We start from the raw sequence: 16,723 nt of genomic DNA, 5'->3' as shown, positions 1-16,723 counted from the left end.
CAACCCATCCTGGTCATATCATCAACCCATCCTGGTCATATCATCAACCCATCCTGGTCATATCATCAACCCATCCTGGTCATATCATCAACCCATCCTGGTCATATCATCAACCCATCCTGGTCATATCATCAACCCATCCTGGTCATATCATCAACCCATCCAGGTCATATCATCAACCCATCCAGGTCATATCATCAACCCATCCAGGTCATATTATCAACCCATCCAGGTCATATTATCAACCCATCCAGGTCAAATGTTGAAATGGACGTATTATGGTCTTCTTCATTACAGGAGTTAAGCGTTCTACCATACAGCCTCGTGGCCGCGAGACGCGTTCTACCATACAGCCTCGTGGCCGCGTTCTACCATACAGCCTCGTGGCCGCGAGACGCGTTCTACCATACAGCCTCGTGGCAGCGAGACGCGTTCTACCATACAGCCTCGTGGCCGAGAGACGCGTTCTACCATACAGCCTCGTGGCCGAGAGACGCGTTCTACCATACAGCCTCGTGGCCGCGTTCTACCATACAGCCTCGTGGCCGCGTTCTACCATACAGCCTCGTGGCCGCGTTCTACCATACAGCCTCGTGGCCGCGTTCTACCATACAGCCTCGTGGCCGCGTTCTACCATACAGCCTCGTGGCCGCGTTCTACCATACAGCCTCGTGGCCGCGTTCTACCATACAGCCTCGTGGCCGCGTTCTACCATACAGCCTCGTGGCCGCGTTCTACCATACAGCCTCGTGGCCGCGAGACGCGTTCTACCATACAGCCTCGTGGCCGCGAGACACGTTCTACCATACAGCCTCGTGGCCGCGTTCTACCATACAGCCTCGTGGCCGCGAGACGCGTTCTACCATACAGCCTCGTGGCCGCGTTCTGCCTCGTGGCCGCGAGACGATAGAATTGTTATTGTTACATGTTTTAATGAAGCTCCTAATGAAAAAGGATCTTCCCTGTATACATGCATAGTATTTTCACAATGTTGAGGTAGACAGACAGGCTCAGCGGGATAACACAATGTTGAGGTAGACAGACAGGCTCAGCGGGATAACACAATGTTGAGGTAGACAGACAGGCTCAGCGAGCTAACACAATACTGAGGCAGACAGGCTCAGCGAGCTAACACAATACTGAGGCAGACAGGCCCAGCGAGCTAACACAATACTGAGGTAGACAGGCCCAGCGAGCTAACACAATACTGAGGTAGACAGGCTCAGCGAGCTAACACAATACTGAGGTAGACAGGCTCAGCGAGCTAACACAATACTGAGGTAGACAGGCTCAGCGAGCTAACACAATACTGAGGTAGACAGGCTCAGCGAGCTAACACAATACTGAGGTAGACAGGCTCAGCGAGCTAACACAATACTGAGGTAGACAGGCTCAGCGAGCTAACACAATACTGAGGTAGACAGGCTCAGCGAGCTAACACAATACTGAGGTAGACAGGCTCAGCGAGCTAACACAATACTGAGGTAGACAGGCTCAGCGAGCTAACACAATACTGAGGTAGACAGGCTCAGCGAGCTAACACAATACTGAGGTAGACAGGCTCAGCGAGCTAACACAATACTGAGGTAGACAGGCTCAGCGAGCTAACACAATACTGAGGTAGACAGGCTCAGCGAGCTAACACAATACTGAGGTAGACAGGCTCAGCGAGCTAACACAATACTGAGGTAGACAGGCTCAGCGAGCTAACACAATACTGAGGTAGACAGGCTCAGCGAGCTAACACAATACTGAGGTAGACAGGCTCAGCGAGCTAACACAATACTGAGGTAGACAGGCTCAGCGAGCTAACACAATACTGAGGTAGACAGGCTCAGCGAGCTAACACAATACTGAGGTAGACAGGCTCAGCGAGCTAACACAATACTGAGGTAGACAGGCTCAGCGAGCTAACACAATACTGAGGTAGACAGGCTCAGCGAGCTAACACAATACTGAGGTAGACAGGCTCAGCGAGCTAACACAATACTGAGGTAGACAGGCTCAGCGAGCTAACACAATACTGAGGTAGACAGGCTCAGCGAGCTAACACAATACTGAGGTAGACAGGCTCAGCGAGCTAACACAATACTGAGGTAGACAGGCTCAGCGAGCTAACACAATACTGAGGTAGACAGGCTCAGCGAGCTAACACAATACTGAGGTAGACAGGCTCAGCGAGCTAACACAATACTGAGGTAGACAGGCTCAGCGAGCTAACACAATACTGAGGTAGACAGGCTCAGCGAAGACTGGTAACACAATACTGAGGTAGACAGGCTCAGCGAGCTAACACAATACTGAGGTAGACAGGCTCAGCGAGCTAACACAATACTGAGGTAGACAGGCTCAGCGAGCTAACACAATACTGAGGTAGACAGGCTCAGCGAGCTAACACAATACTGAGGTAGACAGGCTCAGCGAGCTAACACAATACTGAGGTAGACAGGCTCAGCGAGCTAACACAATACTGAGGTAGACAGGCTCAGCGAGCTAACACAATACTGAGGTAGACAGGCTCAGCGAGCTAACACAATACTGAGGTAGACAGGCTCAGCGAGCTAACACAATACTGAGGTAGACAGGCTCAGCGAGCTAACACAATACTGAGGTAGACAGGCTCAGCGAGCTAACACAATACTGAGGTAGACAGGCTCAGCGAGCTAACACAATACTGAGGTAGACAGGCTCAGCGAGCTAACACAATACTGAGGTAGACAGGCTCAGCGAGCTAACACAATACTGAGGTAGACAGGCTCAGCGAGCTAACACAATACTGAGGTAGACAGGCTCAGCGAGCTAACACAATACTGAGGTAGACAGGCTCAGCGAGCTAACACAATACTGAGGTAGACAGGCTCAGCGAGCTAACACAATACTGAGGTAGACAGGCTCAGCGAGCTAACACAATACTGAGGTAGACAGGCTCAGCGAGCTAACACAATACTGAGGCAAGCTAGACTGATGTGATGGTTTGAACCTACTTGATCCATCCAGTCATAATTAAATAATCCAAGGTGTACCTACCAGCCATGTTTCCTTGTATCTGGACCTTGATGGCCCCCTGGCTGCTGATGATGGGCACGGCCTCGGAAGTGGTATCCACGTCTTTATATAGGTCTCCCCCTGACGACCCTGCGCCCCCTGACCCCCGATAGAGGTTGTTGATCAGGTTCTTCTCCTTCTGCCACTCCCTATTGGTCTGACGCGAGGAGTGGGAGGAGTCAGGTCCATCAGGGATCAGCATCTGTGCCTCGTTAGACTCCTCCCCCGACGGCGGCGCAGCCGACCGACCATCCCCGCTCCCGCCTTTGTTGTCCGCCCGCTCGCTGCTGCCGCAAGACTCGCACGACTGGAAGTCGCCGTCAGATTGGCTGCGGCTGTCGTCGTCGGGGCAGTCGTCCATGGCGATGGCGTGCGAGTGTTGGTCGTTGTCGGGGGGCTCGGTCAGTGGCTCCTTCAGCTCCTCGTGGAGCTGGTCCATCAGACAGCGCAGGAACTCCTGAGAGTCCTGATGTAGACATAGATCACATAGATAGAATATACTGTCATACATATACACACTAGGTTTATAGTATAGTGATGTGGTCCTAATGGAAACATTATAAGTTTATAGTTATATGGTTCTAATCCTAATGGAAACATTGGTTTATAGTTATATAATATAGTCCTAATGGAAACATTATAGGTTTATAGTTATATGGTTCTAGTCCTAATGGAAACATTATAGGTTTATAGTATAGTTATAATATGGTTCTAGTCCTAATGGAAACGTTATAGGTTTATAGTATAGTTATAATATGGTTCTAGTCCTGATGGAAACATTATAGGTTTATAGTTATAATATGGTTCTAGTCCTGATGGAAACATTATAGGTTTATAGTTATAATATGGTTCTAGTCCTAATGGACTAGATTTATAGGTTTATAGTATAGTTATAATATGGTTCTAGTCCTAATGGAAACATTATAGGTTTATAGTATAGTTATAATATAGTTCTAGTCCTAATGGAAACATTGGTTTATAGTTATATAATATAGTCCTAATGGAAACATTATAGGTTTATAGTATAGTTATAATATGGTTCTAGTCCTAATGGAAACATTATAGGTTTATAGTATAGTGATGTGGTCCTGATGGAAACGGATATTAAAGATGTCCACAATGTAAAAGTGGAATTATGTTTATATTTCATTTTTTCCAAATCGATAAAAAAAGAAAAAATACATTTCTTGAATCAATCAGTATTCAACCCCTTTGTTATGACAAGCCTAAATAAGTTTAGGAGTGCAAATTTTCTTAACAAGTCATGTAATAAGTTGCATGGACTCACTTTGTGTGCAATAATAGTGTTTAACATGATTTATGAATGACTACGTCATCTCTGTACCCCCACACATACAATTACTGTATCTGTAAGGTCCATCAGTCGAGCAGTGAATTTCAAACACAGATTCAACCACAAAGACCAGCGAGGTTTTCCAATACCTCACAGAAAAGGGCACCTATTGGTCGATGGGTAAAAATATCACACATTGAAAATCTCTTTGAGCATGGTGAAGTTATTAAATTACACGTTTGATGGTGTATCAATACACCCAGTCACTACAAAGAGACATGTGTCCTTCCTAATAAAACTATACCAAAACATGCATCCTGTTTCCAACAAGGCACTAACGTAATACTGAGGGGGAAAAAAGAAGAAGAAAAAAAGTAATATGTTTGGGGCAAACCCCAATCCAACACATTACTGCGTACCACTCTCCATATGTTCAAGCATAATGGTGGCTGCATCATGTTATGGGTATGCTTGTCATCGTTAAGGACTGGAGAGTTTTTCAGGATAAAAAGAAAAGGAGCTAAGCACAAGCAAAATCCTAGAGGAAAGCCTGGTTCAGCTCTCTTTCCACCAGACACTGGGAGATGAATTCACCTTTCAGCAGGACAATAAACTTACAACACAATGACAAATCAACACTGGAATTGCTTACCAAGGCGGCAGTGAACGTTCCTGTGTGGCCGAGTTACAGTTTTTATTTAAATCTACTTGAAAATGGTTTTCCAGGAACCATGACGACAGAGCTTGAAGAAAGTTGAAAATAATCAACGGGCAAAATGTTGCACAATCCAGGTGTTTTAGAGAATTACCCAGAATGACGCACAGCTCTTAGAGACTGGAATCTCTAAGGTGAATTTAGACATTTCTGTATTTAAAAAAAAAAAGTAAATTGCTAAAAGCATGTTTTCATGTGTCATTATTTACTCCATTTAGATTTCAGGACGTAACAACAAAATGTGTAAAATTCAAGCAACACGAAAATGTTCTGAAGGCACTGGTTATATTTCTCGTGGAGCTGATCCATCAGACAGCGCAAGAACCTCAGAGTCCAAATGTAAACATCTACACTGAACAAAAATATATGCAAAAAGTAAAGTGTTGGTCCCATGTTTCAGCATGATAATGCACGGCCCCATGTCACAAAGATCTGTACACAATTCCTGGAAGATGAAAAATGTCCCAGTTCTTCCATGGCCTGCATACTCAGACTTGTCACCTGACATGTCCCAGTTCTTCCATGGCCTGCATACTCAGACATGTCACCTATTGAGCACGTTTTGGGATTCTCTGGATCGACGTGTACGACAGCATGTTCCAGTTCCCGGCAATATCCAGTAACTTCACACAGCCATTGAAGAGGAGTGGGACAACATTCCACAAGCCACAATCAACAGTCTGATCCACTCTTATGTCAAGGAGATGCGTCGTGCTGCATGAGGCAAGCAGCTAACGTTAGCTATCAAGCTAACAAAGTTAATCCCAGATGAGTTTTCCAATGGAGCCCTCTTTGTCTGGAGAAGTAAATGAATGGTTTCAGTGCTGTAGGAGCTGTATCTACTACCTTGTTTCGGGACAAACCGGATCACTCAGGTGTTCCAATGCGGTAATTGTTTGCTTGCAAAGGATTATAGACTTGAGGTGGCTTCCTTGATCTCGCAGGTCGCCAGCCTACGTAAGAAACTGGGGAGAACGCAGTGTGGAATGTTTACCTTTCTACGCCGGTGGATTGACGGCGTTCTCGCATGGTTGGGTGGATCTCCGTCTTGTCGTTTGTTGTTAACCGACTGGCCAGTGTTATCCGGAGTACGTTCACCAGGGGATCCATCGCCTGCCTCTTCTCCCCCATCTGATAGGAGAGTCGAAAGAACACAGCAAGAGGAGCATGGCAATCAACGATGGTCGCATGTCACGAGCCGTGGAAGCCGAAGACAGCAGCCTGCCGCAAAGCAGCCTACACTCCCAACGAGAGGCCCGGAGCAGATACAAACAACGAATATCGCCGCCCTGGAGCCTGATCTTCGTGCACCTTTGTCGCTGGGGTACCTGTGTGTGTGGCCGCTGTGACTACTCCTTCCCCTACGATATCAAAGTCGGCAACCTTCCGTCCCTGCTCTGGATCGAGCGGGGCTTCTCCATCTGTCGGAAGCCTGCACCATCCTGTGAAGCATGGGAGTGGGTGGATTTTTTCATCCTTCTCGCCATCCGTGCTTTTGTGCAGCTCCATGGTAAGAAATGCAACTTTTCCTGGTGCAAAAACAGAGTCCTACCCCACCAGTGCTTGAGTAAATGACATTACTAAGCTGCTCCCAAATATACTACGTCAGGACATGGAAATCGATTCTATCGTAGTCCATGTGGGTTTTAATGACATTATGAAGGGCAGCTCTGAACAGTTGAAACTGGATTTCAAAGAGCTGACTGACTCTCTGCTAGACACTAACAAAAGACCCATCATATCTGGCCCTGTGCCCTCTCAATCGTGTCATTGAATACTTTAGCAGGATTCTCTCTTCACAACTGGCTACATGATTATTGCAGCTTTTGTTGACAATTTCGATACCTTTTTGGGTTGGGATGAGTTGGACCGCAGAGGGAAGGAAAAGCAGCCAACAAGTGCTCAGCATATGTGGGAACTCCTTCAAGACTGTTGGAAAAGCATTCCTGATGAAGCTGGTTGAGAGAATGCCAAGAGTGTGCAAAGCTGTCAAGGCAAAGGGTGTCAAGGCAAATATATTTTGATTTGTTAAACACTTTTTGGTTACTACATGACTCCACGTGTGTTATTTCATAGTTTTGATGTCTTCACTATTATTCTACAATGTAGAAAATCGTTTTTCTTTTAAACCTGCAATGAGTAGGTGTGTCCAAACTTTTGAATGGTACTGTACACATTGATTACGAGAACTAGGCTATATACAAGGGGTACCAGTACCAAGTTGATGTGCAGGTATACGATGTAAACATTTTGTGCAAAAAAGGTTAATGCAGAGTCCTGTCCTGAGCTACCTCTCTGTCCTGAGCTATCTAGGGGGGACCGGTGTGAAGGTTCCTAGACCAGGGTTGGGGGCGAGGATCGCCACTCGGAGGACGCTAAGGAGGGGGACAAAGACAATGGTGGAGTGGTGTCCTCGTCCTGCGCCGGAGCCGCCACCGCGGACAGATGCCCACCCAGACCCTCCCCTTGAGTTTTAGGGGTGCGCCCGGAGTTCGCACCTTGAGGGGGGGGTTCTGTCACGTTCCTGACCTGTTGTCTGTTATTTTTGTATGTGTTTAGTTGGTCAGGGCGTGAGTTGGGGTGGGCATTCTATGTTTTGTGTTTCTATGTTTAGGCCATTGGTAATTAGCCTTATATGGTTCTCAATCAGAGACAGGTGTTTGTCGTTTCCTCTGATTGGGAACCATATAAAGGTAGGGTGTTCACACTGTTTGTTTGTGGGTGGTTGTCTTCCGTGTCTGTATTGTATGTTCGTACCACACGGGACTGTAGCGTTTTGTTTGTAGTCTATTCCTGTTCGTGAGTTCTTCGTGTTATATGTAAGTTCTCTATTTCAGGTCTGTCTTCGTTCGTTTTGTTATTTTGTAATTATTCCAAGTGTTGTTTCGTGTTCGTCTTCGTGGTTGAATAAATTCATTATGTTCTCAAAACCCGCTGCATGTTGGTCTGATCTCTACTCCTCCTCTTCGGATGAAGAGGAGGAGAACAGCCGTTACAATGCCTGTCTTTCATTTACTGTACACTATGTATTTTTCAGAAATGTTTTATGATGAGTAATTAGGTATTTGACGTTGGTGTCTGTAAATATTATGGCTGCTTTCGGTGCAATTTCTGAATGTAGCTGCAATGTAAACTATGATTTATACCTGAAATATGCACATTTTTCGAAAAAAACATATGCTATACAATAAATATGTTATCAGACTGTCATCTGATGGGGTTGTTTCTTGGTTAGTGGCTATTTATATCTTTATTTGGCCGAATTTGTGATAGCTACTGATGTAGTAAAAAACTGATGGAGTAATAAAAGTGGAGTCTTTTGCTAACGTGGTTAGCTAATAGATTTACATATTTTGTCTTCCCTGTAAAACATTTTAAAAATCGGACATGTTGGCTGGATTCACGAGATGTGTACCTTTCATATGCTGTATTGGACTTGTTAATGTGTGAAAGTTAAATATTTAAAAAATATATATTTTGAATTTCGCGCCCTGCACTTGAAGTGGCTGTTGTCATAAGTGTACCGGTGTCGGGCTTTCAGCCCAAACAGGTTAACAGGCCTAGTGAAGACACCTGCCCGTCGGGAGTATTAACAGGCCTAGAGAAGACACCTGCCCGTCGGGAGTATTAACAGGCCTAGAGAAGACACCTGCCCGTCGGGAGTATTAACAGGCCTAGAGAAGACACCTGCCCGTCGGGAGTATTAACAGGCCTAGAGAAGACACCTGCCCGTCGGGAGTATTAACAGGCCTAGAGAAGACACCTGCCCGTCGGGAGTATTAACAGCCCTAGAGAAGACACCTGCCCGTCGGGAGTATTAACAGCCCTAGAAGACACCTGCCCGTCGGGAGTATTAACAGCCCTAGAGAAGACGCCTGCCCGTCGGGAGTATTAACAGCCCTAGAGAAGACGCCTGCCCGTCGGGAGTATTAACAGCCCTAGAGAAGACGCCTCCCCGTCGGGAGTATTAACAGGCCTAGAGAAGACGCCTGCCCGTCGGGAAGACGCCTGCCCGTCGGGAGTATTAACAGCCCTAGAGAAGACGCCTCCCCGTCGGGAGTATTAACAGCCCTAGAGAAGACGCCTGCCCGTCGGGAGTATTAACAGCCCAAGAGAAGACGCCTGCCCGTCGGGAGTATTAACAGGCCTAGAGAAGACACCTGCCCGTCGGGAGTATTAACAGCCCTAGAAGACACCTGCCCGTTGGGAGTATTAACAGCCCTAGAAGACACCTGCCCGTTGGGAGTATTAACAGCCCTAGAAGACACCTGCCCGTTGGGAGTATTAACAGGCCTAGAAGACACCTGCCCGTCGGGAGTATTAACAGGCCTAGAGAAGACACCTGCCCGTCGGGAGTATTAACAGGCCTAGAGAAGACACCTGCCCGTCGGGAGTATTAACAGGCCTAGAGAAGACACCTGCCCGTCGGGAGTATTAACAGGCCTAGAGAAGACACCTCCCCGTCGGGAGTATTAACAGCCCTAGAGAAGACGCCTCCCCGTCGGGAGTATTAACAGCCCTAGAGAAGACGCCTGCCCGTCGGGAGTATTAACAGCCCAAGAGAAGACGCCTGCCCGTCGGGAGTATTAACAGGCCTAGAGAAGACACCTGCCCGTCGGGAGTATTAACAGGCCTAGAGAAGACACCTGCCCGTTGGGAGTATTAACAGCCCTAGAGAAGACACCTGCCCGTTGGGAGTATTAACAGCCCTAGAGAAGACACCTGCCCGTTGCGAGTATTAACAGCCCTAGAGAAGACACCTGCCCGTTGCGAGTGTTAAAAGCCCTAGAAGACACCTGCCCGTTGGGAGTATTAACAGCCCTAGAAGACACCTGCCCGTTGGGAGTATTAACAGCCCTAGAAGACACCTGCCCGTTGGGAGTATTAACAGCCCTAGAAGACACCTGCCCGTTGGGAGTATTAACAGGCCTAGAAGACACCTGCCCGTTGGGAGTATTAACAGGCCTAGAAGACACCTGCCCGTTGGGAGTATTAACAGGCCTAGAAGACACCTGCCCGTTGGGAGTATTAACAGGCCTAGAAGACACCTGCCCGTTGGGAGTATTAACAGGCCTAGAGAAGACACCTGCCCGTTGGGAGTATTAACAGGCCTAGAGAAGACACCTGCCCGTTGGGAGTATTAGATATACTGGATATCTACCATAATACCAGCCTGAATGAGAACACACCTACCTGTTGGGAGTATCCTCTGAACATGGGGTTAACAGCCTTGATCCCCTGGAACAGATTGGTAGGGATCACATAGGATGGCCTAAAGAGACAGAACAAGGTTAGTACGTCCTACAACACCACAGAACAGGGTTAGGACGGCCTACAGAGACCAGAACAGGGTTAGGACGACCTACAGAGACCAGAACAGGGTTAGGACGGCCTACAGAGACCAGAACAGGGTTAGTACGGCCTACAGAGACCAGAACAGGGTTAGGACGGCCTACAGAGACCAGAACAGGGTTAGGACGGCCTACAGACACCAGAACAGGGTTAGGACGTCCTACAACACCACAGAACAGGGTTAGGACGGCCTACAACACCACAGAACAGGGTTAGAACGGCCTACAACACCACAGAACAAGGTTAGTACGTCCTACAACATCACAGAACAGGGTTAGGACGGCCTACAACACCACAGAACAGGGTTAGGACGGCCTACAACACCACAGAACAGGGTTAGAACGGCCTACAACACCACAGAACAGGGTTAGAACGTCCTACAACACCACAGAACAGGGTTAGGACGTCCTACAACACCACAGAACAGGGTTAGGACGTCCTACAACACCACAGAACAGGGTTAGGACGTCCTACAACACCACAGAACAGGGTTAGAACGTCCTACAACACCACAGAACAGGGTTAGAACGGCCTACAACACCACAGAACAGGGTTAGAACAGTCTACAACACCACAGAACAAGGTTAGTACGGCCTACAACACCACAGAACAGGGTTAGGACGTCCTACAACACCACAGAACAGGGTTAGGACGTCCTACAACACCACAGAACAGGGTTAGGACGTCCTACAAAGACAGAACAGGGTTAGGACGGCCTACAAAGACAGAACAGGGTTAGGACGTCCTACAACACCACAGAACAGGGTTAGGACGGCCTACAACACCACAGAACAGGGTTAGAACGTCCTACAACACCACAGAACAGGGTTAGGACGGCCTACAACACCACAGAACAGGGTTAGGACGTCCTACAACACCACAGAACAGGGTTAGGACGGCCTACAGAGACCAGAACAGGGTTAGGACGGCCTACAACACCACAGAACAGGGTTAGGACGGTCTACAACACCACAGAACAGGGTTAGGACGTCCTACAACACCACAGAACAGGGTTAGGACGGTCTACAGAGACCAGAACAGGGTTAGGACGGTCTACAACACCACAGAACAGGGTTAGGACGGCCTACAGAGACAGAACAGGGTTAGGACAGCCTACAGAGACCAGAACAAGGTTAGGACGTCCTACAGAGACCAGAACAGGGTTAGTACGGCCTACAGAGACCAGAACAAGGTTAGTACGGCCTACAGAGACCAGAACAGGGTTAGGACGGCCTACAGAGACCAGAACAGGGTTAGGACGGCCTACAGAGACCAGAACAGGGTTAGGACGGCCTACAGAGACCAGAACAAGGTTAGGACTTCCTACAGAGACCAGAACAAGGTTAGTACGGCCTACAGAGACCAGAACAAGGTTAGTACGGCCTACAGAGACCAGAACAAGGTTAGGACGGCCTACAGAGACCAGAACAAGGTTAGGACGTCCTACAGAGACCAGAACAAGGTTAGTACGGCCTACAGAGACCAGAACAGGGTTAGGACGGCCTACAGAGACCAGAGAACAAGGTTAGTACGGCCTACAGAGACCAGAACAGGGTTAGGACGGCCTACAGAGACCAGAACAAGGTTAATACGGCCTACAGAGACCAGAACAGGGTTAGGACGTCCTACAGAGACCAGAACAAGGTTAGGACGGCCTACAGAGACCAGAACAGGGTTAGTACGGCCTACAGAGACCAGAGAACAAGGTTAGTACGGCCTACAGAGACCAGAGAACAAGGTTAGTACGTCCTACAGAGACCAGAACAGGGTTAGGACGGCCTACAGAGACCATAACAAGGTTAGGACGGCCTACAGAGACCAGAACAGGGTTAGGACGGCCTACAGAGACCAGAACAGGGTTAGGACGGCCTACAGAGACCAGAACAAGGTTAGGACGGACTACAGAGACCAGAACTAGGTTAGGACGTCCTACAGAGACCAGAACAAGGTTAGGACGTCCTACAGAGACCAGAACAAGGTTAGTACGGCCTACAGAGACCAGAACAAGGTTAGGACGGCCTACAGAGACCAGAACAAGGTTAGGACGGCCTACAGAGACCAGAACAGGGTTAGGACGACCTACAGAGACCAGAACAGGGTTAGTACGGCCTACAGAGACCAGAACAGGGTTAGTACGGCCTACAGAGACCAGAACAGGGTTAGTACGGCCTACAGAGACCAGAACAGGGTTAGGACGGCCTACAGAGACCAGAACAAGGTCAGTACGGCCTACAGAGACCAGAACAAGGTCAGTACGGCCTACAGAGACCAGAACAAGGTCAGTACGGCCTACAGAGACCAGAACAAGGTCAGTACGGCCTACAGAGACCAGAACAAGGTCAGTACGGCCTACAGAGACCAGAACAAGGTCAGGACGGCCTACAGAGACCAGAACAAGGTCAGGACGGCCTACAGAGACCAGAACAAGGTTAGGACGGCCTACAGAGACCAGAACAAGGTTAGGACGGCCTACAGAGACCAGAACAAGGTTAGGACGGCCTACAGAGAGCAGAACAAGGTTAGGACGGCCTACAGAGACCAGAACAGGGTTAGGACGGCCTACAGAGACCAGAACAGGGTTAGGACGGCCTACAGAGACCAGAACAAGGTTAGGACGGCCTACAGAGACCAGAACAGGGTTAGGACGGCCTACAGAGACCAGAACAGGGTTAGGACGGCCTACAGAGACCAGAACAGGGTTAGGACGGCCTACAGAGACCAGAACAAGGTTAGGACGGCCTACAGAGACCAGAACAAGGTTAGGACGGCCTACAGAGACCAGAACAAGGTTAGGACGGCCTACAGAGACCAGAACAAGGTTAGTACGGCCTACAGAGACCAGAACAGGGTTAGGACGGCCTACAGAGACCAGAACAAGGTTAGTACGGCCTACAGAGACCAGAACAAGGTTAGTACGGCCTACAGAGACCAGAACAAGGTTAAGACGGCCTACAGAGACCAGAACAGGGTTAGGACGGCCTACAGAGACCAGAACAAGGTTAGGACGGCCTACAGAGACCAGAACAGGGTTAGGACGGCCTACAGAGACCAGAACAGGGTTAGTACGGCCTACAGAGACCAGAACAGGGTTAGGACGGCCTACAGAGACCAGAACAGGGTTAGGACGGCCTACAGAGACCAGAACAAGGTTAGGACGTCCTACAGAGACCAGAACAAGGTTAGGACGGCCTACAGAGACCAGAACAGGGTTAGTACGGCCTACAGAGACCAGAGAACAAGGTTAGTACGGCCTACAGAGACCAGAGAACAAGGTTAGTACGGCCTACAGAGACCAGAGAACAAGGTTAGTACGTCCTACAGAGACCAGAACAGGGTTAGTACGTCCTACAGAGACCAGAACAGGGTTAGGACGTCCTACAGAGACCATAACAGGGTTAGGACGGCCTACAGAGACCAGAACAGGGTTAGGACGGCCTACAGAGACCAGAACAGGGTTAGGACGGCCTACAGAGACCAGAACAAGGTTAGGACGGACTACAGAGACCAGAACTAGGTTAGGACGGCCTACAGAGACCAGAACAAGGTTAGTACGGCCTACAGAGACCAGAACAAGGTTAGTACGGCCTACAGAGACCAGAACAGGGTTAGGACGGCCTACAGAGACCAGAACAAGGTTAGTACGGCCTACAGAGACCAGAACAAGGTTAGTACGGCCTACAGAGACCAGAACAAGGTTAGTACGGCCTACAGAGACCAGAACAGGGTTAGGACGGCCTACAGAGACCAGAACAGGGTTAGGACGGCCTACAGAGACCAGAACAGGGTTAGGACGGCCTACAGAGACCAGAACAGGGTTAGGACGGCCTACAGAGACCAGAACAGGGTTAGTACGTCCTACAGAGACCAGAACAGGGTTAGGACGGCCTACAGAGACCAGAACAGGGTTAGTACGGCCTACAGAGACCAGAGAACAAGGTTAGTACGGCCTACAGAGACCAGAGAACAAGGTTAGTACGGCCTACAGAGACCAGAGAACAAGGTTAGTACGTCCTACAGAGACCAGAACAGGGTTAGTACGTCCTACAGAGACCAGAACAGGGTTAGTACGTCCTACAGAGACCAGAACAGGGTTAGGACGTCCTACAGAGACCAGAACAGGGTTAGGACGTCCTACAGAGACCAGAACAGGGTTAGGACGTCCTACAGAGACCATAACAGGGTTAGGACGGCCTACAGAGACCAGAACAGGGTTAGGACGGCCTACAGAGACCAGAACAGGGTTAGGACGGCCTACAGAGACCAGAACAAGGTTAGGACGGACTACAGAGACCAGAACTAGGTTAGGACGTCCTACAGAGACCAGAACAAGGTTAGTACGGCCTACAGAGACCAGAACAAGGTTAGTACGGCCTACAGAGACCAGAACAAGGTTAGTACGGCCTACAGAGACCAGAGAACAAGGTTAGTACGGCCTACAGAGACCAGAGAACAAGGTTAGTACGTCCTACAGAGACCAGAACAGGGTTAGTACGTCCTACAGAGACCAGAACAGGGTTAGGACGTCCTACAGAGACCAGAACAGGGTTAGGACGGCCTACAGAGACCAGAACAGGGTTAGGACGGCCTACAGAGACCAGAACAGGGTTAGGACGGCCTACAGAGACCAGAACAGGGTTAGGACGGCCTACAGAGACCAGAACAGGGTTAGGACGTCCTACAGAGACCAGAACTAGGTTAGGACGTCCTACAGAGACCAGAACAAGGTTAGTACGGCCTACAGAGACCAGAACAAGGTTAGTACGGCCTACAGAGACCAGAACAAGGTTAGTACGGCCTACAGAGACCAGAACAAGGTTAGGACGGCCTACAGAGACCAGAACAAGGTTAGGACGGCCTACAGAGACCAGAACAGGGTTAGGACGGCCTACAGAGACCAGAACAAGGTTAGGACGGCCTACAGAGACCAGAACAGGGTTAGGACGGCCTACAGAGACCAGAACAGGGTTAGGACGGCCTACAGAGACCAGAACAAGGTTAGGACGGCCTACAGAGACCAGAACAAGGTTAGGACGGCCTACAGAGACCAGAACAAGGTTAGTACGGCCTACAGAGACCAGAACAAGGTTAGTACGGCCTACAGAGACCAGAACAAGGTTAGTACGGCCTACAGAGACCAGAACAGGGTTAGGACGGCCTACAGAGACCAGAACAAGGTTAGGACGGCCTACAGAGACCAGAACAGGGTTAGGACGGCCTACAGAGACCAGAACAGGGTTAGGACGGCCTACAGAGACCAAAACAAGGTTAGGACGGCCTACAGAGACCAGAACAGGGTTAGTACGGCCTACAGAGACCAGAACAGGGTTAGTACGGCCTACAGAGACCAGAACAAGGTTAGTACGGCCTACAGAGACCACAGAACAAGGTTAGTACGGCCTACAGAGACCAGAACAGGGTTAGGACGTTCTACAGAGACCAGAACAAGGTTAGGACGTCCTACAGAGACCAGAACAAGGTTAGGACGTCCTACAGAGACCAGAACAAGGTTAGGACGGCCTACAGAGACCAGAACAAGGTTAGTACGGCCTACAGAGACCACAGAACAAGGTTAGTACGGCCTACAGAGACCAGAACAGGGTTAGGACGGCCTACAGAGACCAGAACAAGGTTAGTACGGCCTACAGAGACCAGAACAGGGTTAGGACGGCCTACAGAGACCAGAACAAGGTTAGGACGTCCTACAGAGACCAGAACAAGGTTAGGACGGCCTACAGAGACCACTTATAAGCTACCCGCTCATTGATGAGGCCTTGCAGAATCTGTGAAAATAACCCAAACATACTCTTCTAAACTGTCTGAACGGACAACACCCAGGTGAAGAGGACAGACTCAAAGGACAGCAGTGTACCTGTTCTTGTGCCAGAGGTCTGACACCAGTTTCTGGTAGCTCTTACTCAGAGCAGGCTTCTTGTCTGTCCTCACCAGACCTCCACACTCCACAAAGAACTGGGTAAGAGGAGGACTAGAGAGAGAAGAATTGGGTTAGAGGAAGTCTGGAGAAAGGTCATACATCTTAATACACGCACAAAAACAAACAACGAACTGCACAGGGGAGACAGGGTGGAGGTCTTCAATTTTTTTTCCTGATGTCTTGGCTGATTTCTTTTGATTTTCCCATTATGTCAAGCAAAGATGCACTGAGTTTGAAGGTAGGCCTTGAAATAATTGGAGGTGTACCTGTGAATGTGACTCAAATTATGTCAGTTAGCCTATCAGAAGCTTCTAAAGCCATGACATCATTTTCTGGAATTTACCAAGCTGTTTAAAGGCACAGTCAGCTTAGTGTATGTAAACTT

General features: G+C 48.9%; 1 protein-coding gene across 1 annotated transcript in view; it reads right to left on the bottom strand.

Moving 5' to 3' along the window:
* Positions 1-16,723, bottom strand: part of usp33 (ubiquitin specific peptidase 33) — a 91,287-nt gene that overhangs the window by 48,511 nt on the left and 26,053 nt on the right. Inside the window, exons 8-10 of the mRNA XM_039004434.1 lie at positions 16,276-16,389; positions 10,248-10,326; positions 3,028-3,511 (exon numbers count right to left, since the gene is read on the bottom strand). Coding sequence (XP_038860362.1) covers positions 3,028-3,511; positions 10,248-10,326; positions 16,276-16,389 — 677 coding nt within the window. The remainder of the gene's footprint in view (positions 1-3,027; positions 3,512-10,247; positions 10,327-16,275; positions 16,390-16,723) is intronic.

Source organism: Salvelinus namaycush, chromosome 11 (assembly GCF_016432855.1).
Source record: "Salvelinus namaycush isolate Seneca chromosome 11, SaNama_1.0, whole genome shotgun sequence".
NCBI classification, from domain to species: Eukaryota; Metazoa; Chordata; class Actinopteri; order Salmoniformes; family Salmonidae; genus Salvelinus; species Salvelinus namaycush.
This window is presented reverse-complemented; position numbering and strand designations above follow the sequence as displayed.